General features: G+C 45.5%; 1 protein-coding gene across 4 annotated transcripts in view; it reads left to right on the top strand.

Annotated features, from left to right (window-relative positions):
• LOC144721746 (serine/threonine-protein kinase 32B-like) overlaps positions 1-22,919 on the top strand; it is a 40,389-nt gene that overhangs the window by 6,480 nt on the left and 10,990 nt on the right. For 3 of the 4 annotated variants that reach the window (XM_078599631.1, XM_078599630.1, XM_078599633.1), the window contains exons 2-6: positions 2,974-3,029; positions 12,858-13,009; positions 14,265-14,438; positions 18,616-18,653; positions 21,713-21,802. In XM_078599631.1, coding sequence (XP_078455757.1) covers positions 2,974-3,029; positions 12,858-13,009; positions 14,265-14,438; positions 18,616-18,653; positions 21,713-21,802 — 510 coding nt within the window. Of the gene's footprint in view, positions 1-2,973; positions 3,030-10,455; positions 10,653-12,857; positions 13,010-14,264; positions 14,439-18,615; positions 18,654-21,712; positions 21,803-22,919 lie in introns of those variants that run through there. The other variant, XM_078599632.1, reaches the window with a different exon arrangement.

Raw genomic sequence — 22,919 nt, 5'->3', positions numbered from 1 at the left:
ATCAGTCTAGAATAAGTTATACATTACAAACATATAATTCATTTGAGGTTAGGCCACAATGATCTAGCTAAATTTTTTTGTCATGAAACCCTCCACTACCCGACAGAGCCAAACAATGACAATTTTCACAGTCAAATTACGCAAGTCTGAATCCTGACTTCCTGATCTCTGACGTGAATATGCTAAATGCAGTTTTAAGCGAAAAGGAATTAAATTTGCGGCGAGGGAACTCTGTGCAGGCAGGGAGGGTTTTGTAAGCGTGTGGCTCATCCCACACCCACAGAGAAAGTACTTCACGACGATGCGTGTGGCTGACGGAAGGCTGCTTTAATCGAGAGACCGCTGCCTTCGTAAATGTGCGAAGGGTCAGTGCACACAGGCCGGATTCATTCTAGTTAATTAATAACCTGCTTATTATTTCGCAACACGGTTGGCTTCATACGGAGTACGGTGCGAAATCAGTTCTACGCACATACATTACATTACTTTAAGCAGTCAGATGGAAGCTGAACTGAAAAATAATTGTTATGTACACACGGTTACTGTTCATGAAAATATGTAGGACATGACTGGTGATTCTTATATTTAGCCAACAGCATGTCAAGAGCATTCGTGACAGACACAGGACATCACACATACAGTATCAATTGGATTAATGATATAGGAATGGAAATAGGGGCACGATGTGAATAATGCATTCGGGTTAAGTTGTTACTTGTGTCAGTTATAATGTGTGCATTTGCATGACATCATTTACAATTTTACAACTGACGTGTTTACTGCAAACACAGTAAGACTTTTACCGCGACGATGTGGGGAGCAGAACACGTAAAAACAAACGTTTGGGCAAGACAATGTAATAATCCGCATCCTTGCAGACACTACACCACAATAAATAAGCAGATATTACATCTCCTTCCCAATGATGTCTCTCCACATAAAAAAAAAAGTATTTTTGACACATCCCATCGGCCACAGGGCTTTCTGGTAGTGCATAATTGCAGCAGCTCAATACAAACTGTGCACCAGTTTCGACATTGACTGCTTCATCGGTCAGGCTTGCTTGAATCAATGCTGGTAGACGGCTAGATGTTGACAGGCAAGGATTCTTGGTTCTAGGGTCCTTGCAAGTTAACTATCATACCCAATTTCAAGATAAAATTACGCTAAATGACATGGACATCACCAGATGTGAAGACGAGAGAGGTTGGGTGATTGCACCGCTGCTAGAGATTAGCACAGGGCATCCCTTTTGAAGACGTCGATGTACAGGGCTGCAGATATAAGTGCAAATCTCAACGTGGGGTTGGTGTGAACCTCGAGCAAAAGACAAAACATTCGAGAGACCGGCTCGGGACAGTGATATTTCTTGGCAAATGCACGTGGAGGAAACGGTGGAGGATTTGATGGAGGACATGCACATGCTAAAAAACAAAAACGTATTTACCGCCTACAAAGGATTAGGCAGCAAGAGGCTTTCCAGGAATGAAGGTGTTAGAGAAGGGGGCATGGCTTGCAGGATTGAAGCGTCTCATCAGCAGACGGGAACCGCAAGACTCGGCCGAATAGTGGATGAATGCTCGGGAGCAGGGGCAACATCATTGACAATAGATAGAAAACACGGAGGAGCTGGAGAAGAGCGTAAGCCCCGAGAAGAGTTGGAAACGGCAGTAAAACTGCTAAACCATGGCGACGCACACAGCAAGTGTCTAGAATTACTGCTGAGATGTTGACATAGGGCATTCAACATATGCTGGCAGAACTGAATAAATTATAGCTATATACGGGTTAAGAAACCATAGACGCAGAACTGGAAAAGGCTATCATTGTAGCATTATATTAGATAAGGGCATGTGGAATCTCGAGAAGGGATACGTTTATCGAGACTTCCGTTGAAGGCGTTCGCGAGAGTTTTGCTATAAATGGGGCAAACGAGCAGAGGGATGTGTGCTTGACCGAAACCAGTGTGGGGTTAGAGCAGCAAGGGATTCCAGTGACGAACACTTTTACGTCAAATAGATCATTGATAAGACGTGGGCATATGCTACTTAGTCACTGGGAATATTGGAACTGTGGTGACATTGCCGTAAATATTCTGGCAAAGGCAGAATGTAGTTAATCCTCGGTGGTGAAACCCTTTCTGCGGTAGGGACGGGCACGTGAAATTGATCGCCATGCCCAACTTGGGTTCAATTACGTGGCCATGCCCCCAGTTTATAGAATCTCCTCTCGTGAATTGTGAAACAAGTTTTTGATATTTGTGTGTCGAGCTCCACCCTGGCTCCAGCCTGAGCCTTGCCGCTCGGGAACATTGCTGTGTGTGGACTGGGAGCTGTCGCAGTGCAGCGAGCCGGCTGCGGTCAATTGCAACTTGCAAATCTACAATGCACAAACCCAGGCGGTGCAGAATAACGGCAAAGTAGCCTCGTGAATTTGTGCCCCCAAATGCGTTTCTGTCTTTTACTTCTTCAATGAATGTTGTATTAAAGAATGCAATAGTGTCCAAGTGTGAGTGAAAAACAAAGTTATTTGTGTACAACAAACTACTTTAAACATATACGAGTGAGGCTTACACATTTCACACGTTATTGTTAAAACTATTCCCATTATTCAATGCAGAATAAACACCTCATCTGAGACACAAACATCGCACATCCTGGCTTTGACATTCCTCCTCGACACCGGTAGTAGAACCATGAACCGCATCAGAACATCAACAGGGCGATGTGCAACATCTCCTTCATGAATGGAAAATGACAGACACTGGCCATGCAACCCAAACTATAGACCACGTAATAAACCACTGCTCCCCTTTAATGGAGGACGAACAGCAAAATGACAGCCCTCTTTCGGCTATCAGACCTCCACGTTGGTATTTAGCTCCTAAAAGTACTGCCATCATACGCAAGAATAGAATAGCGCGCATAATAATTGTAGTCTTCTCATTATGTTCAATCTGTTTTTGTTTTGCAGTTAACTTTGACCACTTCCAGATTCTCCGGGCAATTGGAAAGGGCAGCTTTGGCAAGGTAAGTGGTGAGCCACCAACACACGTGAATCACAAACACCGATCTCACCGGTGGCCTGTATAATTTATATTTGTATGTGGTTGGAAGTGAGAATGTGGATGCATTAAATTACTTTGCGTATTTATCTATCAATACACGTGTCTATGAGAAGTACAGTTTCTTTTGTTTACCCAGTTGAGAACTCAAGAGACTAAGCCTCTGCTGGCAAGGGACAGGAGGAGTTTTTAATTTTGTTTCTTTAAATTCAGTTACTGAGCACAGGCCCGAAGGCCCAACAAATACAGTAGTCCAGCAACAAACAGCACTATCACATTATTTGGGTCTTTCGGTAAAGTTACGTAGATATGTTCAAGGACAATAACAAAAATAACAAAAAACGAGGTGGTTGAGAAATGTGACCTGTTGATGTAAAATCAGAGAGCCGCAAATAACAACTCACATCGGAAGGTAGAAGAATGGAAACATCACAGCCAGTGATGTTTCCATCCTCCTGCCTGTGATGTTCCCATCCTCCTGGCTGTGATGTTTCCATCCTCCTGGCTGTGATGTTCCCATCCTCCTGGCTGTGATGTTTCCATCCTCCTGGCTGTGATGTTTCCATCCTCCTGGCTGTGATGTTCCCATCCTCCTGGCTGTGATGTTTCCATCCTCCTGGCTGTGATGTTTCCATCCTCCTGGCTGTGATGTTCCCATCCTCCTGGCTGTGATGTTTCCATCCTCCTGGCTGTGATGTTCCCATCCTCCTGGCTGTGATGTTTCCATCCTCCTGGCTGTGATGTTCCCATCCTCCTGGCTGTGATGTTCCCATCCTCCTGGCTGTGATGTTTCCATCCTCCTGGCTGTGATGTTCCCATCCTCCTGGCTGTGATGTTTCCATCCTCCTGGCTGTGATGTTCCCATCCTCCTGGCTGTGATGTTTCCATCCTCCTGGCTGTGATGTTCCCATCCTCCTGGCTGTGATGTTTCCATCCTCCTGGCTGTGATGTTCCCATCCTCCTGGCTGTGATGTTCCCATCCTCCTGGCTGTGATGTTTCCATCCTACCTTCCGATGTTAGTTGTTGTATGCGGCTCTCTGATGTTACTACATCATCAACAGGTCACATTTCTCAGCCTCCTCGTGCGCCGACGTGGCTGCGGCTCTTAGATCAGCCTGATGACGACCGCTTGCGTTGCGATCGAAACGTCGGTAGTTTTTTGTTATTTTTTTGTTTTTTGTTATTTTTGTTATTGTTTGGTTTTTGATATTTTTTTAGGATGGAAACATCACAGCCAGGTGGATTAACCTACCTACGTGACTTTACCGAAAGACCCAAGAATATGAATTCCTGCAGTCACGACAGCTTTAAGTCAAGATTGAGCACTATCACAGTTGGCAGAGATGAGAGTTGCACTGAGCAAGGTTGTTAGAAGAGCTTGAGAAAAGAGACTGTGGAGGCAACTCCTAAATCGATCATTGTGAGGGAAGAAGCGGAGAGGGCTTCCGTGCTGCGGAACCGTGGCATCAACGGTCATAGTTTATGGTGACCTCTTCACTTGGTCATTATCTTGCAGTGACAGCCTCTTCAGTAAGTAACGTGAACGGGTGTCTGGAGTCGGCTATTTGGAAAGATTCCGAAGCTTCGGATGCCGAGTGTGCGTGCTTAATCTGTGACGTGGGCGGCGTGTTTAGTCGGTACCGCAAGAGACACGGCAGTGTTTTGCAAGATCTGGCTTGTGAATAAACTCTCCCGTATTCACTTACCATTGGGGTTTCAGCAGGTGAGTGAAAGTTTAGTGTTGGATATTCTAAATCATAAACTGTTGAGCCGTGAATGTGCTCTCTGACTTGTTACAGTAAGTGCCGTGTGGTTATTCTTCTCAGGGCAGGGGGTTGAGGTGGCGATGTGAGAGTCCAGGATGCAGAGTGCAGGGTGCAGGGTGCAGTTCGCCGTGGACACATTCCCTCCTCCGTGGGGAGAGAAGTTCGCGTTTAACAGGTGCACAGAGGAGCATGGGGTTCCTTCACTGCAGTCTGTTGATGACTTTCACTGCAGTCTGTTGATGACTTTCACTGCAGTCTGTTGATGACTTTCACTCTGGGGCTGTTGAGAGGACAAGGCCGTTTCGAGGGTGGCGCTCGCTCGTGTTGTTTTTATTCTCCTCTCATTATTCTCGTCTCATTATTCTCGCGTTATTTTTCTAAACCACTGGAGGGCAGTTTCACGATGCTCCATCTCTCTCCACCCCCTCACCAGGGTCTGTGACGAGTTTCTGAGTCTCCTCGTGAGCACGGCACTGTACTCCAGCCCCCCCCCACTCTCTCTCTCGTGCGCCTGATCACGGCTCGGGCAGTGTGCCCTGCTGTTGCGAGATGGCATACGCTGTTTAATTTATAATGCTGTGTTTTGGGCTAATCCACGGAAAAAAATTGATCTGCCAGTTGGCATCGCGAGGCATGTGCGGAGTGATCAAACACTCTAAAGCTGCAGGAGCAGCAGCAGCAGTACCCCGCATGTGGCGTGGGCTTCGTCTCTCTTCTTCTACATCAACAGCGGCCCGTGTCCCCCGTTTATAAATATACATTTTTTTATTGCACTATCAACCTTTTATTTGTGGGCGTGTGATTCCAAATTACAGTATTGATCGAAACATAAGCGGTCTGAACTGTGTTTTTGTATTTTCTAATGTAATAATTATGGAAAATTATCTCATTTTCAGAATTTATATTTTTTGCATTGAATTATAATTTTAGTTAAATGTAACACAGGATTTTAAAACTGTGTCATGTGGTTGACTAAAACAGGAATTAAGACGATGTTTGGCTTACAGATAAAGCACTCTAGAGATGCCCCAGCATAAATGGTGCCATGAAAACGGAAACATTAAATAGTAGTATTAATTAAAACAGTACTTTAGCAGCAAGGCTGCTTCGACAGATGGTGGGTTTCACTGCATCAATTTTTAGCAGATTCTCGTCACCAACAAGTCTTACTATGATGAGTAAAATCTAAAAGAACATTTCTTTTATGAACATTTAAATATCACGTGTTATGAAGAAGGGCCATAGGCCAAACATTTGCCCGATTTATATGTTTCCTTTGAAGACCACACAGTTAATTGACAAATGTATTGAATTTAATCATATGGATTACTTAATGTAAGCAATTTTTTCATATTTCCCCCCTGAAGTTTATGTGAACAGAAATGTACGTGATATAAGATGCCCCCATATATGTAAAGTATTACATTTTATAAACCTTTAATACAATTTTCCAATGCCAAATGTCAAAAAATAATTGGCCGATGCAGCTGCTATTTGTGTGACGTGTAATGGTTAACGACCGATTTTAAACATCTTCTAACGACGTTTTCAGATCTCTGACGTGACCTCCACGCGCTAGTGGTGACTGCTCTCGCGTTCCCGTCCCCCGCCTGAGTTCGCAGCCAGACGCTGCTGCCTCGGCCGCGCCCGGCGTTTTCACCCGCCCAGCGCGCATTCTGCACGCGTTTTCTCCTTCCATTCGTGCCCCCCACCACCCCCCCCCCTCTCTCTATCTTTGCCTTGCATGTGCCCTCCTCGTGCGGTAATCAATCCGTGAATCCGCCGCGTGCATCGCAACGGCGGCAGCGGGGCGCTCTGCACTCCGCTTGATAAGCACGCGATCCCCGAACAAGCCGACATCCAATAGCTCATTACCACACATTACCGCACATTACCGGTCTGTTACACGACAAACAAGGGAGCCCACCACGGCTGATCGGCTCGCTTTCCGTTGTGGGAGTCGCGTGGCTTTCAAGCGACCTGATAGGTGACACCCGCCCCCCCCCAGCACGTTGTGGGGCTGGGCTGGGACGGCTTCCATTTGGCCTTTTAGCGTCCACGCTCTGCCTATCGCGTTTCTGCCGAGCTGAATAGATCATGTGATGCCTCCCGTCAGAACAAATGCCACAAAAGCAAGTGATGCATTGTGATTAAATGAGACTGCTGCTCTAAATAGGATTCAATTACAGCTTTCAGACTTCTTAACTCTTGGTTGCAACTGGCCCATTCCTCATCAACACGTGGTGTGGTGGTTTTTATATTTCACTCACCAGAGTTACATTTGGAAGGGTCCAAAATATGACTTAATTTCAGTTAATTAATGATATTTATGTCACTCAGAAAATATATTGGTGCTTTTTATTACGTATGACAATTTAAATACAATGAGAACCCATGTACAGTGCAAACTTTGTATGCTTGAATCGCAATAATGTGAATTCTCTAGGGGCTGACTTATCCATGATTATTCCAGGTAACTTAACGTGTAGGTTTGTATCTAATTTCTAAATATGGTTGTGAGAATTGTTCAACGTACTGGTCAGCTGAAAGAATCATAACAGGCACGTTAAATGCTTGTGCACCACGTGACAATTTAATGTGTTTGGCTGTGTGGGGTAGTGGAGGGTTACGCAACAAAAACATACGCCACGTCATGACGTGGCCTAGCCCAAAAATTAATGATTAATTATTCCTGATATTTAGTGATCCCCACTAAGGTCTCCGATAAAAAGTGTCCCCTTTAGCTAATATCTATCACGCCTGTCACTTCCCCTGCTCTGAAAACCCACAGACCGACATCGCGTGGTGACTGCTGATATTATTTGCATGTTCCACTGTTTACAAAGTTTTACAACGTAATTTTATTAATTATTTTGGCAAAGAGCGCAGTGGAATGTTACATAGATAGATAACAGGGCACAGAGAGACAGGAGAGAGGCAGAGAGTGACCTGGAGATAGAAAGGTAGATATGGGGAGAAATGGTGAGATAGATGGGGAAGAGACACAGAGAGTGAACTCGATACAGATGTAGAAGACAGAGATGATAGTGGGGGAGACATGGAGAGATAGGGAAGGGAAAATACAGCAATAAAGGTAACGGGGAGGAGAGAGCTAATGAGACAAACGTGGAGAGATAGCAAGAGGCAGATGGAGAGACAGATACTACATGGAGGTATGAGGAGAGTGACAGGGAGAGAGGGAAACAGGGAAAGGATCCGTCAAGGAGTTTCGCCCTCAACTCGCCAAAAAGGCTCCTCCCGTGTGGTGGTTCGGCAACAGCGTGGGACACAGCAGGGGCCAAGAACCCTTCCGTCTGCACCAGCCCTTCCGTGTTTACTTACAGCCCCTTTTCAAGCAACTGCTGGATGAAGGCCTCCTCGCCACACCGTATCGGTCGTGAGAGGCTGTTTGGCTGGACCTCACCACGTTGGTCAGCGCGGGTTGGTGAACTGGGGGCCAGGATGGGTGGGTTTTGATATCGCTCACCAACGATCGAATGTGGCAATGAGGAGACAACCCCGTGGTAACAGAAATGGAGTGCAGGCCGGACACCAATGAGTGGGAACCGCTGATGGCTTGTGCACAATGCACACAGTGCCCACCAACGCATTCTGCACGTTGCTGAGCATGTTTGAAACTCACCAATGACATTGGCTTTAGCCGGGAATCGAACTCAGGTGGCCGGGTTCATAGAGCAGCGAGTGAACCACTGTGCCCATAGCTGCCACCCTTCATGCTCGGTATTAGAAACCTTAATTTCGACAGCGTGGGGACAGCCATTTCTTGCTCAGGGAGGACGGGGGGGGGGGTACATTCCCCCACAGCTATGGGTTTCGCTGTAGTTTAAAAATAAATCCAATGAATAAAACATTCATTTTGCTACAAAGTTGCCACAGAGCGATTCATTTCAAAGAGAATTATGTCAGCGTCGATATCTGTGTATAAACAAGAGCCTGCCAAGGTCCACATGCTGGAACTGAAAGGAAATTACTGTTCCATGCTGCAAGATTGTGGCTGTGTAATGTTTAATGCTGACAGAAACACATGGCAGTAATACAATAATGTTCTTAGGCATGTTCTAAGTAGATTAACCACCATTACAATATGTAATACATTCATTATTTACAAAGGACCTAAATGCAAGTGTTTCTAAAATTCTGTAAAATAAAGGGCAATGTAATACATGTATTCTTTTGGTCTTTCGGTAATGTCATGTAGATAGGTTCAAAGAAAATAAAAAAATAACAGAAAACTACGTTTCGATCGCAACACAAGCGTTCGTCATCAGAACGAACGCTTGTGTTGCGATCGAAACTTCGTAGTTTTTTGTTATTTTCTTTGAACCTATCTACGTGACTTTACCGAAAGAATATGAATTCCTGCAGTCACGAAAGCTTTAAGTCAAGATGTAATACATGTGCTTTACCAGTTGTACACAGATAGACGTTTGGTTCAAGCTGTAACATCCCGATAAGCGATGATGCTCTGGTTCCCAGCTGTCCAGCCCAGCCAGGGTCTGCAATGGTGTGAAATAACAGTTACCAGTAAATAAACTATACGCGTGTTTACCTTTAAAAGTCTACACACTGCGGCTGCTGCTATATTCTCTACAAACGGGGGCGTAATTCACGCTGGACTATGATTGTCGCAATCTAAAATTTTCCACGATACAATATCGGTTTTCATGATGTCATCATCTTACGATAATCGCGATATCAGTTTTCTTCTTGCTTGAAACTGTATTTGACCTTTTTATTTTATAGCATTTGTTCTTTGTTTTGCAAGATGGAATATACGATTATCCTGGACCTTATATCGTGCAAAATATCTTAATGTAAAGGAACTTGACCGCATAGTGAACTAAGGGCTGTTTATTATGCAGCAGTCCCAGCCTGCTGCATTCAAACCCTTCAATACCCATCCCCGGCCTTGAACCTTTTCAAACGATTCTTCCCCATCAGCCAATCCAGTTTCACCAAACGGGTCTCTAACCGAGCCTCCCTTTCTGCTTCAACATCCCCGGGGCTTTGCGCCCTTCCATCCGTTCCACCGGTCAACGTCTGGCGCTCACGGCCCACTGATGCGGCGTGCACTCGCATTTGCAGCCAATTGCGCGAGTCGCAGCTCGCGTTTGACCCCGTGAGCCGGCACAGCTGGACAGCGAGCCAGCGGGGCACACAGCCGTACACATTTCAGTGGCGAAGCCACCAAGTTGTACTGCAGAATTAAGAAATAAATAAACGTGCGCTCACAGCGACCGTGACATTCGTGTTGCCACGGAGGCAGATCTGGAAACTACCCAAGAAGGGGGGTGGGTCCCTAAAATGTCAAACTTTAAAAATAGGGTCCAACGTTAATAGGAAAAAAAAACATTCAACGATTTTTTTTCCTGATAAAGAGCAATAAAATACAAAGTTTAGGGATCTCAAGGGTTAGGCGATCGCTCCCATCGCCCACACACCCCTCTGGATCCACGACTGCTGTATCGCTTTATCGCAGCGACCTCATTCCAAACACATTTGCGTCATGGCATTGGGTGATAGGGATAAAGGAAAGAGCTTCCACGCTGCAGCGCACGACCGGGTTGGTCCATTTGGTCTCGTGGTTTGAGGGGGGGGGGCAGTTCATGGATTAATCCGGAAGGACATCAGATGTTGTCTGTGCATCCGATATTCAGAACTACTTTCGCTCCCCTTTATCTCTCTCAACAAAAATGCCATTTACCTCCCCCACCGCCCCCCCCCCTTCTCGAAAGTGGGGAACGCTTCATGAGACGACGCCAGTTGAAAACAAGGCGCTTGCAGCTTCGAGACGAGGGAGGTAGGAAGGCAACAAAAACACCGGCAGTAAAAAAAAACACCAGGGATGTTATTTCTGGCAGAAATGTACAAGCCAAGGCGCAGATTTGGGAACAGTTTTCACGTAGCGGCAGCTAGCCCGCTCGGGCGGCCAGCACATAATGTTTACCCGCTAATGTCACGTTAGTTTGGACCAGGGAGTCTTGGGCAATAACATACGATGTTTGTGTAAACACACGAGACTATGATTGAGGTGCGGGACTTCACCGTGGCACCGCTGTTTAGCTCGGTACTCTCGTGCTGCCTCTGCTCCTACAATCTCTCCCCCTCTGTCTGTCTCCCCCGTGCCCCCAAATGCTGTGCCACCAACACGGATATATCAGTGTTTTTCTTGTAAACTGAAAAAAGCCACCAAATTCTAAAATTCACAGTTTCAGAAATAAGTGTGCAACGTTCGTTTGATACCACGGCGGGATATCTGGTTGTGGAACTTAGCCAGGCAGAGACCAAATTTTAATACAGTAGTTACATTCCTGCTATATGAAATAAAAATCGTACGTAGTGTCCTCTGGATTGGAGGCTGAACGTTGATTAAATATTCAAAGAAAACCGTTTACCAGACTTTTGCAAAATAGAAATAAGTATAACCAGTAAAAACAAAGTTTTTCACTATAAATCCTTTATATGCGTGGCGGCTTGAGTCCTCTCGTCCTCTGGCTTGAGATGGCTGCCACCTATGGGTCAGATGATTGCATTGCACCATTAAGCAATTGGTAATTAAATATAATATTTACGTCCTAAAAAGTGTAACATTTTGGAAAACATTTTCACGAACATTAATTGTCTCGCACAACGAGTCTGTGTGCAAAATGTCGGCTCGATTGGATCACGGGAAGTTGGTTAAAAAACGACCGAAAAATGTGCACGGTCGTAAGCAAGCAAGCAAGCACGCAAGCAAGCAAGCAAGCGAACTTAATATAAAGGATTTAAAAAGCATATATTTTATTCGTGCTCTTAATACAAACCTTGAACTTCATGGTTCGTGTCTAGTGTGAGATAGATGTAGTGGCATTTGGATGCTATATGAAGCCAAATTGTGTACATTGTGTAATGGGTGCAGTGTGTACTGCATTGGAGCTTCCGTGCAACCAGTGGTAGCATCCGCCTCCTGCTGGTCAGGCTTCTTGCATAGGACCCTCAAACCATAATCTGGCTTTCACCAGAACCCCTCTATGACTTCATGTGGCACTCCAGGTGCAGGAGAGGCTACACCGGGGAAGTGATCACGTCTCATAACGTCTAGAGAGGGAACAGGTCTGCTCAGGGTCAAGGATAATTCACAGGTTTTTGACGCAGATAAATAACAACAATAAGAGATGCAGTTGATCCTTTTAGCGAAAATAGATGTTATATTTACTGCAAAGAAACTCCATCGTGTTGGGAATGGTAATTAATATGACTTTTTGAAAATTAAGCAGACAACATTTGAATGAATAGAAAGTGGAGAAGAAAGCAGAGAATAGTCGATGCAGATATGGAGTTTGGTGTCAAACTTTATAATGACTCTGGGGATGACAGTATGTTTATGATGCTACTGATGCTGATATGGGTGATGATAGTGATTCTGGTAAGCATCTCAATCTCCAGCTCCAGTATTTTCTTTTACAAATTTGCTGAGCATAAGCCCAGAGACCTAAAATGTTAAGCACCCAGCAACGAACATCACTATCAAAGTTGTAATAGATAAGAGTTCAAACGTTTGTTACATTGGTTTAGTTTATGGGAACCTTGCAGCCATTATGGGTTCTTTAGAAGCTTAACAGGAAAAAAATACGAGATTCATGAATCCAATCGTGGCAGTGAATTTTTACAATCCAGTGAATTGTGGAGATGGTAAACCATGAAATCTGTGTATAAGGTGTCTCAATCCATGAGTTCAGACAGCCGCTGTAACGGCACCCTCGGGTGAGCCGAGAGAGACAGATGGTGGTGATGAAGACGACAAGCATTTTGAATCTGATATCAATAATTATACACAAACGGCGCAAGTCACGCCTTCACTATTTATATTCTGAGATGCATCACTTTATCAGGTGCGGTTGATTTGGTAATGCACCGTAATGGCGCGTACCACATCTCTGTAACGCCGCGCGGCACGTCTTGAAGAGGCGGCGAACCGGGCGGGGCGGCAGGTCACGAACGCGCGCCGTGCTCCGCTTTGTCCCAGGTGTGCATAGTCCAGAAGCGGGACACACGCACGATGTACGCCATGAAGTACATGAACAAGCAGGTGTGCATCGAGCGGGACGAGGTGCGCAACGTGTTCCGGGAGCTGCAGATCATGCAGGAGCTGGAGCACACCTTCCTCGTCAACCTCTGGTACGGCCTCTCCACGGCCGTGACCGTCGCGACCTCCACTGCATCGGACACAACTTCCACATTCTGACAACTCAGGATACACAGATACCGCTCGCACATGCACAGACACACACTGCTCGCATGTATACAGACACACCACTCGCATGTACACAGGGGCACGGCTAGGCAGCTCACAATATTGGATGTAATCTTGATCTGATGTGGCTGCCGGAACATAATCCTGGAAGATGCTGCTGCAAATAAAAAAGTGATGCATTTGTCTGCATTTCATGCCGTGTTTACGATCGGCGCATCAATCCGTCGTGATCTCCACTGCCTCGGACACCCTTCAACATTTTGACAACTCTATGCAAACTTTGCAGGTTGCACGCTTTTAGCTGTTTTGTTTTATTTTACTTGGGCGAAATGAGTTGCATCACTGCGTCTTTGGTCATGGCCCATGCGATGCGAACGTTGCGTTTCCATAAGTTTTCTTTGAAAAAGAGACATTTGGCTCTCACCATGATGGATATTATTCTTGCTTGCATGTTTCAGAAAGGAATGCTGATGTTGTTCTATATACGGGATTCCAAAGTCAACAATAAGATATACAGTACAAATACTGATTCATATTTTTTTTTTGGTGAAGCCACATTATGATCTGGTCAATATTTTGTGTCATAAGACCCTCCACCACCCAACACAGCCAAACAACATAACTCGTCACATGGTGTGTGAGCCTTTGACACACCGGGTGTTGTTGTTTCAGCTCACTCATCAGTCAATGCCTTTAATTCCACCGCACCTCCACCCTTGTGCTTCTTTATTTCTGTAAGATGTCGCAGTCATCGTATAGACATCATCCAACATCCAATGCTTCATCACCAATGTCCAATTATGCATACCGTCCTGACGCTAGCTCTCCTTAATAATTCAGTACATTTGGTATTTGCGCCATTATTATAGCACACGGTTATCACGGAGGGACTATGTTCCACAGATGCTTATAGTCTGCTAGGAGGGAGCGGTGTTGTTATTCGTAACCCCAATTGAGTAATTCATTGGTAATATTTCAAATTTCGCAAATTTTGACCATTAATACAACTGCAGTAATAACCAGGGCGGCCCGCCTGAATTGAACCGCAAACCTCTGCAACGATCTGCGAACGCACTACCGCCGGGGCCCCCACCTATTGACGAGGTGTGACCCATTGAGGTACAAACACAACGAGGGGTGGCGTGCTCAGCTAAAGTAGTTGTCTGCACGTGGCTGCAGGTACTCGTTCCAGGACGAGGAGGACATGTTCATGGTGGTGGACCTCCTGCTGGGCGGGGACCTCCGCTACCACCTGCAGCAGAACACGCGCTTTCAGGAGGAGGCGGTGCGTCTCTACGTGTGCGAGCTCTCTCTGGCGCTTGACTACCTGCAGCAGCGCCACATCATCCACAGGTGGGTCTGGTGCCCGACCCGGCTGTTCACGAGCCCTCCATGTAACAATGCCGCGCTTGGTGGAATTCAACGTAAAGCGGCGGTCAGGCTGATTGGCGATCCAGCACTCACCGATTGACTCGCTCACCGCTGGTCAGTTGGCCCCTTTTTACTCTTATATTGCTACTACTGTGGTTTCTGGGTCACCACTGAAAAATAGCTTCTTAACTCAATGAGCCTTACCTGAGAGCAATTGACTGACGACCATTCCCATAAATCTCACTCACCCAACTACTCATTCGCTCATTCCCTGACTCACTCGCTCATTCCCCTACTCACTCACTCGCTCATCCAACCACTCACTACACTATTTTTTTCTGCAACTTCTCTTGCTCTGCTGCTTTTTGGAATTCCCTTCTATTTCTTTTCGCTAGCTCTTATGATAACCTTGCTCAATTCAAGAAATGCCTAGACTTTTATCTATTACAACTTTGATCGTGCTGTTTGTTGTTGGATACTTGTTATTTTAGGCCTTGGGATGTGTGCTCAGCAACTGTGTGTCAAACAACAAAAATAGCAGTGCTCACAGGGACTTAAATCAATTTGTTTAAATTCTAGATTTGAAGCTTTCGTGACTGCAAGGATTCATATTCTTAGGTTTACCGAAAAAACCTAAGAATACAATTTATTTAAAGTTGTTCGAGTGGAATATGAAACCACGATATTGCAGCCATGGCAACGTGTATGTGTTTCAGCATGGGCCACCATTCCTCTCCATGTCTTAATTCGGCACCTCATCTCGCGCATCGTTCGCGCAATGTGTGAGCATGGTGCGTTAAAATAAATGTGTTGGGAAGCCACCTGCTGTGAGGTCTGTCCGATATCACACATTACACGTGGCACGACGGGCACTTGATATCTTTTTTATTGGGAGCCATCATTGAAAATATTATTGACGACAAAGAGGCTCTTGTGTTCATCCCGTGGGTAAGACGAAGTGAGGCTTTAAAACTGTCTCTGAGCTGTGAAAGCAGAGTGGGATGGGATCTCCTTGTGCCGCACAACAAAGCATTGCTTATACGCGTACGGTACACCAAACTCAATCACAGGAGCACCGCTACTTAGGTTCGCTGTGTCACGGGGTTCAGGGTGAGTTGTTGCCAGCTCTCGAGAAATCGTTCATTCAGTGCAAGGTTCACTGTGGGATCTGTCTCATGCTCTCACGGTGATGTTAAAAAATCTCTCATTTTTGGGGCGTAGAAGCTGATATGTAATGTACAGCGAATGTAGCAATATCATGGCCAGCCACTCTGTCAGCATTGTAGAGATGTCACTTGCATTGCCTTATTAAGCTGTAAGGATGTCGCAATGATGTCACTCAAGTGAAATAATTATGACGTGCCTGAACTTAGTCTGTGTTCTCATTAACAAGTTTTAAAGCTTGTATCAGACAGCCCAGGACACAGCATTGATGCAGGATAAGAGCTATATTTTGATATGCATATTCCTTTGACTAGAGTGGCACGTGTTTATATACACCATGCATACAAATGTACTGCTATATTCTTTCAATAACAGAGGCAGAAAACTCGGGTGAATTTAAAAATTCCAGTGATGGAATCAAAATTTTATAAGATCGGGAAAATTATTTATTCAGGACTTAAATACAACACAACATATCATAGCAATTCACAATGGCAATAAAACCTATGGAACACCGAGGGGGGAAAAAAAAGAGAAAAATGTTGGGAAATCAATTACCAGACAATAAAGCAGCGGTAACTCCTGGCATGCACAAATGGGACGTAATCACCATCAGTTGAAAAACAGATCAAGTTCAAGGAGAAAATCAATTTTCATGACCGAAAGAACGCCAGTCTAGTTCACCGTCCACCCACCCACCCCGACCACACCACGGTCCCAGCACATTCCCGAACAGTGTCAGTGGAACCGTGAAAACTGTAGCGGCAGCAGGGCCTGCAGAGACACCCCCCTGGGCGTCATGAGGCGGCTGGCCACTGGAAGGGAGTAATTCCGGCTGGGCCCGGGCAAGTCCCCCCCCCACAACCCCCCACGCCAGCATGACGCGCTGGCGCTGTCACTGCGCGCTGTCGTGCACAGCCGCAGCGATGACGGCGGCGCTCGGCTCGGGGACGTGGGCCACTGTGCACGCACAGAACCGGCTGACTGCAACGTTTTTTAAAATCAAGGATGGAATGCAAAGCAGAGTGGAAAATTCAATACAATCTCTTTAAAGTTGTAATTGGAACCGATTTTTCTATTTATATATCACCACAGTCAATAGGTGGCATAAAGATTTGGGAGATGAGCTGTTCCCCGGTAATCTTTGATCGATGGATCAATGATTATTACACCACTTTTTACAGCTACCGCAATACTTGAGAAGACTGCACAGATTTCGTGACGTCTGGGCGACGTCTGGGTGACGTCTGGGTGACGTCTGGGTGACGTCTGGGCGACGTCTGGGTGACGTCTGGGCCAGCGTAGGGAATTCAATTAGAGCTCATTTTGTTGCGGTGTGGTGATTGATAGCTGGGAAGACACCGAGACACGTCGCTACCCCCCTAGCAGTGTTTGCAATGATTCTCCACACGATTCGATGAATTGTTACCACACTGAATGTGATTCGGTTGAAATATAAATTGTTGTTTTAAATTGTAGTGAACGTAGCAGCCTTTAGGGGCTGAAGGGATCACGTGGACCCGTTACATTGAATGGAGTCTTACAAACTGTGATGTAAGTGTACCAACTGATTATTATTATTAATAGGTAAGAGTAACCGTGATAAGAAGGGTGCCCAGTTCAGAGATACTTAAACAAGTGTAGTAATGCAAGAGGCATGCAGGCAGAGTAACAGTAGTAGAAGGGTGAGTACTGTTAAACAAATATAAGAAACTAGTGCAGAGTGGAACTAAAAGCCAGTGGGCCTAACCAGATTTAAATGGATACTTGTGGAGAGACTGGTGGGTGCTGTAAAGAGGTCTGTGTGATATGGAAACATGAATTGTGATAATATCGACAAGGTGTATCATGGCCAATGAAGGTTCTCCTGGATGTGTGATGGCCCATATCAGCAATTCCAGTCAAAACCATGGTCGAATCCATGGTCGAATCCATTATGATTCCATGCTCGAACCCTTTCTCGAACCCCATGCTGAAAAACGATGCTCAAGTTCAAACAAACGCTCGACCCCAAGCTTCAACCTGTGCCTGTCCCCGTGAGGCGAGGGCTGGGATTGAGAAGGCGCTGGGCTGCTAGCACAAAGAGGCGCTTGTGGCAGGAGAGGGGCGGTGAAGCGCGGCGGGAGTTGTACAGAGAGTGTTGGAGGAGGAGGGACAAACGGGGACATAGGGGGACTTACCTGGACACACACACACACACAGGACTGAGACTTGCTTAATAATTGTTCAAGTTTATTTTTAAAGTTGTTAAATAGCGAGAATAAATGCGATGCCATTCGTCTGCGATGATTCTCGGCCGTGGTGATTTCATAAGTACTGTGAGCCTAAGTACAGTAGATGAATCGATGAATGTATGCATTTATACACCACTAAAAGCGTTGATTTTGCAAGGTCGTACTATCCTGTTGTAGATGATCTTGGCCCACTGGAGGTCACTTTCAGTTTTACTGCACTAAAGGTTCCATAGACTAAGAGCAGAGCCCCTTTAACAGCCACTTCTTCCCATGCAGTGCATCTCCCACTGTGATGAGAGGGTGAATTATGGAGACTACGTACTGTTTACAGTATATGTGAAGCATGGAAGAGTAGGCCAAGTACCCTCTAGAGTGAGCTCCCGCGAGCTCTGAGTGAGATTCTGCAAGGCTGCAGATTTATCCTCAGAAATATAACAAAGTTAAAATCAGTGGCGTACACATTTTGAACAACTGACTTATATCAAACTACTTATATTAATGATAACCAATACGCATCATTAAGCGGGAGTGTGCACCGAATGGGAAATACATATATGATCACTTGTTTCAAATTATTCATTCATTACCAATACCTTCGAGTAATTTTAACAAACGGTCAATTAATGTTGTGTATTTTTTGGTAAGAGACCAGGAAGATTCATCGAGTAATAGAAGGGAATTAGCTGAATGAAAATCATCATGGTATGTGAAAGATTAGTATTTTACATATGTGTTTATGATTGTTGTTTTTTTTTTAACAGGGATATCAAACCAGACAATATTCTTCTTGATGAACATGGTAAGATGCCCTTGGACCTGTTTGCATATATATTTCACTCTGCATTAGACACTTCCCACTGAGCTTCTGAAAACCCATTCCAAGTGGCAGGAAATTGGTTTCTACAAAGCAATTTTGAAACATTGTTCTCGCTCCTATTTTCCTTCATCTTACTTACAAAAAAATATACATGGCAGTAGAGAACACATGAAACGCTTGTTATCAATTACGATACACTTTATGTACTCCCTCATTATAATGTGCGTAACATGCTTTTATTTCGTGTACTACTCATAAAGTTGTGGCACTTTAGAATATATACTATTTGGTTCTTTCGGTAAAGTCACGTAGGTATAAAATAAAATAAATCACGACGTTTCGGGCGCAACACAAGCGTCCGTCATCAGGTGGGAAAACAATTTAGTCTGACCAATAGGAAGATCATTCAAGGATTGCTTCAGCTTGTCATTTGCCTCCAACTGACCAGAGGCAAGTAAGATCAGAGGTCATGTCAGATCCCACGACATCATTTTCTATCACTTGTCCCTAGGTTCAGCATCTGCGAGAGTTCGCCACCAGCAAAGGCGTGAAAATAATTCAAATGATTTTTTTTAAACAAGGGGTTTAGGAAATGGACATTATTAGATTGCAGAATTGTGAGAGATGGGGGAGGCCTTCATCCAGCAGTGGATTGGCCATGGCCGATGACAGTGATGATGATCCTGTGGATTTCTCGAGCAATAGAGCTGCCACCTGCAGCCTAAATGATTTAGCAGCACAGTGTTTCCCCGTCGTCGTCGTTACATCCAACAATCCCCACCCCACTGGGCATGCTCCACAAAGGTAATTATGAATGCTATATCAATTATTAAACATTGTCAAATTAAAGTTGTCTCCATATTTGTCCAATTTTCGTCATATATCACAACCGCTTCAAACCAATCAAAGCCTCACAAGCGGCACCAGGCGACACGTGTACTGAACCGCACCGTTGTAATTGTAATATTTTGTTTAAAAGTAAATTCATGCACCTGTTGTATTATTCATTCGAGACGTGAGAGCTGTGAAGAACAGTGCCGATAACAATCTCCCTTCTCGCCAGGCCCCCCTGGGAATTCGAGTGAATGTTAGTGTCTCCACGGAGCCTGCCACGGGTCGACCCATCTGAATGCTGCCTTGCTTCGAGATGTAAAGCAGTCATTAAAATTTCATAGATATAATCCAATTCATATACAGTGTTGCATTCGCCTTGCTGGAGTCAATACTATTGCAGCAAGCACATTATTATACTGTACTATATATATATTTGTACTGTACACGTTAATGGCCTAATGGGGTTCGGCAGAAACCCGAGACCGATTTGGTGGTCGGGTTTGTGTACTGATGTCAAACGCGAATCCAAATTAAGGGCCGCACTCTTGCAGTGCGACTGTGGTCACCCAGAACAGACCATGGCACGCATAACGTCTCGATGGGCGATTCACAAACAAGAAGGAGGCATCACAGTGATACACTCCGCTACTCCTGACGCAATTATCCGGCTCCAGCTAACACCAGCCATAGTGACACAATATCAAGTTTGAATGACAACATAGGAGGGGAAGCTGTAAGCGGCGGCGGCAGCGGTGGTGGCGGTGGCGGCGGTGGTGGTGTGTTAAGCATGCTGACGCACACCGCCCAGATATGCAGGCATACAAAGCACTCGCAACTATACATAGACACGATTTGATCTTTTCACTGGGCAATTGTTAAGAGGCCTGTTTGGCATTATCACTCTGGTCCCGTTGGTGGGCTTTGAGCTTCCAAGGCAGCGCCTCTCTAAGACCCTGGGGCCCGGGGACCTTTTCCACTCCACATAGGTTAATCCCTCAGGGTGTGCGGCGGATGACGACACATCAGTGGCAGACTTATTCCCTGCTTGTGCAGCTCTCGCTGAGAGTTGGGGCACTTAAGAAGAAATCATAAGCTGCTGTGGTGGGTTAATGCGTACGGGGGAGGCAGAAGTCGTCAATTCACTGCCTGTTGGCAGGAAAATATCGGCAGATCCGTGTAAAATATCGGCAGATCCGTGTAAAATATCGGCAGATCCGTGTAAAATATCGGCAGATCCGTTCCATGTTTTTCATTCAAACACCCTGTGCAGCTACCCCTGCACACAGCGCAGCGGTCCACAGCGGGGATTGCGATATGGCGCAGCCAGGGGTATAGAACAGGGGTCAAATATTATGAAAGCATTGCATTTCTATTTTGACAAAGAAACCTTCACGTGAATATTTTTACAAATTTCAATTGTGCAGCAAACACCTGGGACTGTCGGTTCCATTGGTACCCATAGATCATCTTCTTTTTGTTCATCCAGCTGTTGTCGATGTAGACCTACTCCTGTGATTTTACACTGAGGTGGTTGAGCCAGGTGATTGTGTCAAAGGGTGCTGCATCCCTGTGATGATGCCTCCCCCTACATATTCGGGAATCAGGAATTGAGCTGCTATATGTCCCATGGTCCGGTCGTGGTGAGCACAGTCACGCCGACCAAGTAGCCACGGTTCAACATTCGTCAGAATGTTGACATGCACGTTAGTAGGGCCCACTGTGATAGCCAGGAGTTCCACATTTAAAGAAGGAAAGAGTCATAGAAAGGGAACACGTAGTATAGCAGTAGTAGTCCTATTATTATGAGAAGTATTAAATGGGTGTAGCGGTTCACCTCGCTGGTACTCCGAGAAATGATTCGATCGAGCATTGCTTTGCACTGCCTCGTTTGTATTGTCTCATACGATCTGTTTATGGAATACATATCTTGTGTGTGTTCCATTCGCGTAAATATAACATGTATATAGCCCGAGTGAACCGTACACGCGCATATTCTTAAATGCAGGGCTTGCGCTGTGTACTGTGAGCGTAAGACGGGGCTGGCACTTGCAGTGTGTGGTGAGGGGGTGTTCAGGTGGCCCCCCAAACAACAGCTCTACTGCACCCCCCAATCCGAGAGTAGCTGGAGCCAGGCCTGGTGTAAGAATCCACGTTAATCAAAGAACTGATGCGTCATGTAATGCTGCATTGACACCGTTTCCTTGCAGGGCATGCACACATCACAGACTTCAACATCGCCACTGTGGTGAAGGAAGGCGAGCAGGGGTCCTCCATGGCTGGCACGAAGCCCTACATGGGTGAGATGGCGCTGCCTTCCCATCCCAAGAGACACACACACCGCTCGCATGTACACACACACACACACAGTTCACATGTACACAGACACAGCTCGCATGTGCACAGACACACAGTTCACATGTACACAGACAAACAGACACGGCTCGCATGTGCACAGACACACACAGACACCGCTCGCATGTACACAGATAGACCGCTCGTATGTACACACACACACAGTTCACATGTACACAGACACACAGTTCACATGTACACAGACACACAGACACACAGTTCACATGTACACAGACACAGCTCGCATGTACACAGACACACCGCTCACATGTACACAAACACACAGTTCACATGTACACACACACACAGTTCACATGTACACAAACACACAGTTCACATGTACACACACACACACACAGTTCACATGTACACAGACACAGCTCGCATGTACACAGACACACAGTTCACATGTATACAGACACACAGACACACCGCTCACATCTACACAAACACACAGACACCCCTCGCATTTGCACAGGGGCATGTCTAGGCTGCCCACGATATTGGATGTGGTTGCCAGAACATACAAATATAAAGTGGTGCATTAGTTTGCGTTTAATGCTGTGTTTATGATAGGTGCATCAATCATTCAAGTCTACGTCTTTTTTTTTACACTGACTAAATAATTTTAGCTACGACTCATTTAACATAGATTTTATATGTTATATTTACGTGTAAAAATGTTGAAGAAAATTTTGTTTTCTTAGAGCTCCAAGGCTGATCCATCACTTGTGTGTGTAATGGGTGTTCAAACTGTTGTTTACAACGTGTAAGTCAAATTCTGCATTTTACCTTTGCTTTCCACACATCCCGTTGACTTCAGCTTCTAGAGTATTGCTGGTTTATGTGCAACATATGCTCAAAGCCCGATATGACACACGGCTCGTGATACCGCAGAATCGGACATGCCGTGGGGCAAGGGATGTCCCCCCCCCCAAATAAACAACTTACAAGGATGGATGACAGAGGAAAGGAAATTAATATCAATTGCTGATCGTGTAGATAGATCGGCGGTTCGCAAGAGGTGGTGTGCCACCCCCACGGCATGGTGCCGGGTGCCGA

The sequence above is a fragment of the Lampetra planeri genome, chromosome 12, assembly GCF_965212315.1.
Source record: "Lampetra planeri chromosome 12, kcLamPlan1.2.h2, whole genome shotgun sequence".
NCBI classification, from domain to species: domain Eukaryota; kingdom Metazoa; phylum Chordata; class Hyperoartia; order Petromyzontiformes; family Petromyzontidae; genus Lampetra; species Lampetra planeri.
Note: the sequence above shows the minus strand (reverse complement) of the source record. Positions and strands in the feature narration are given on the sequence as shown.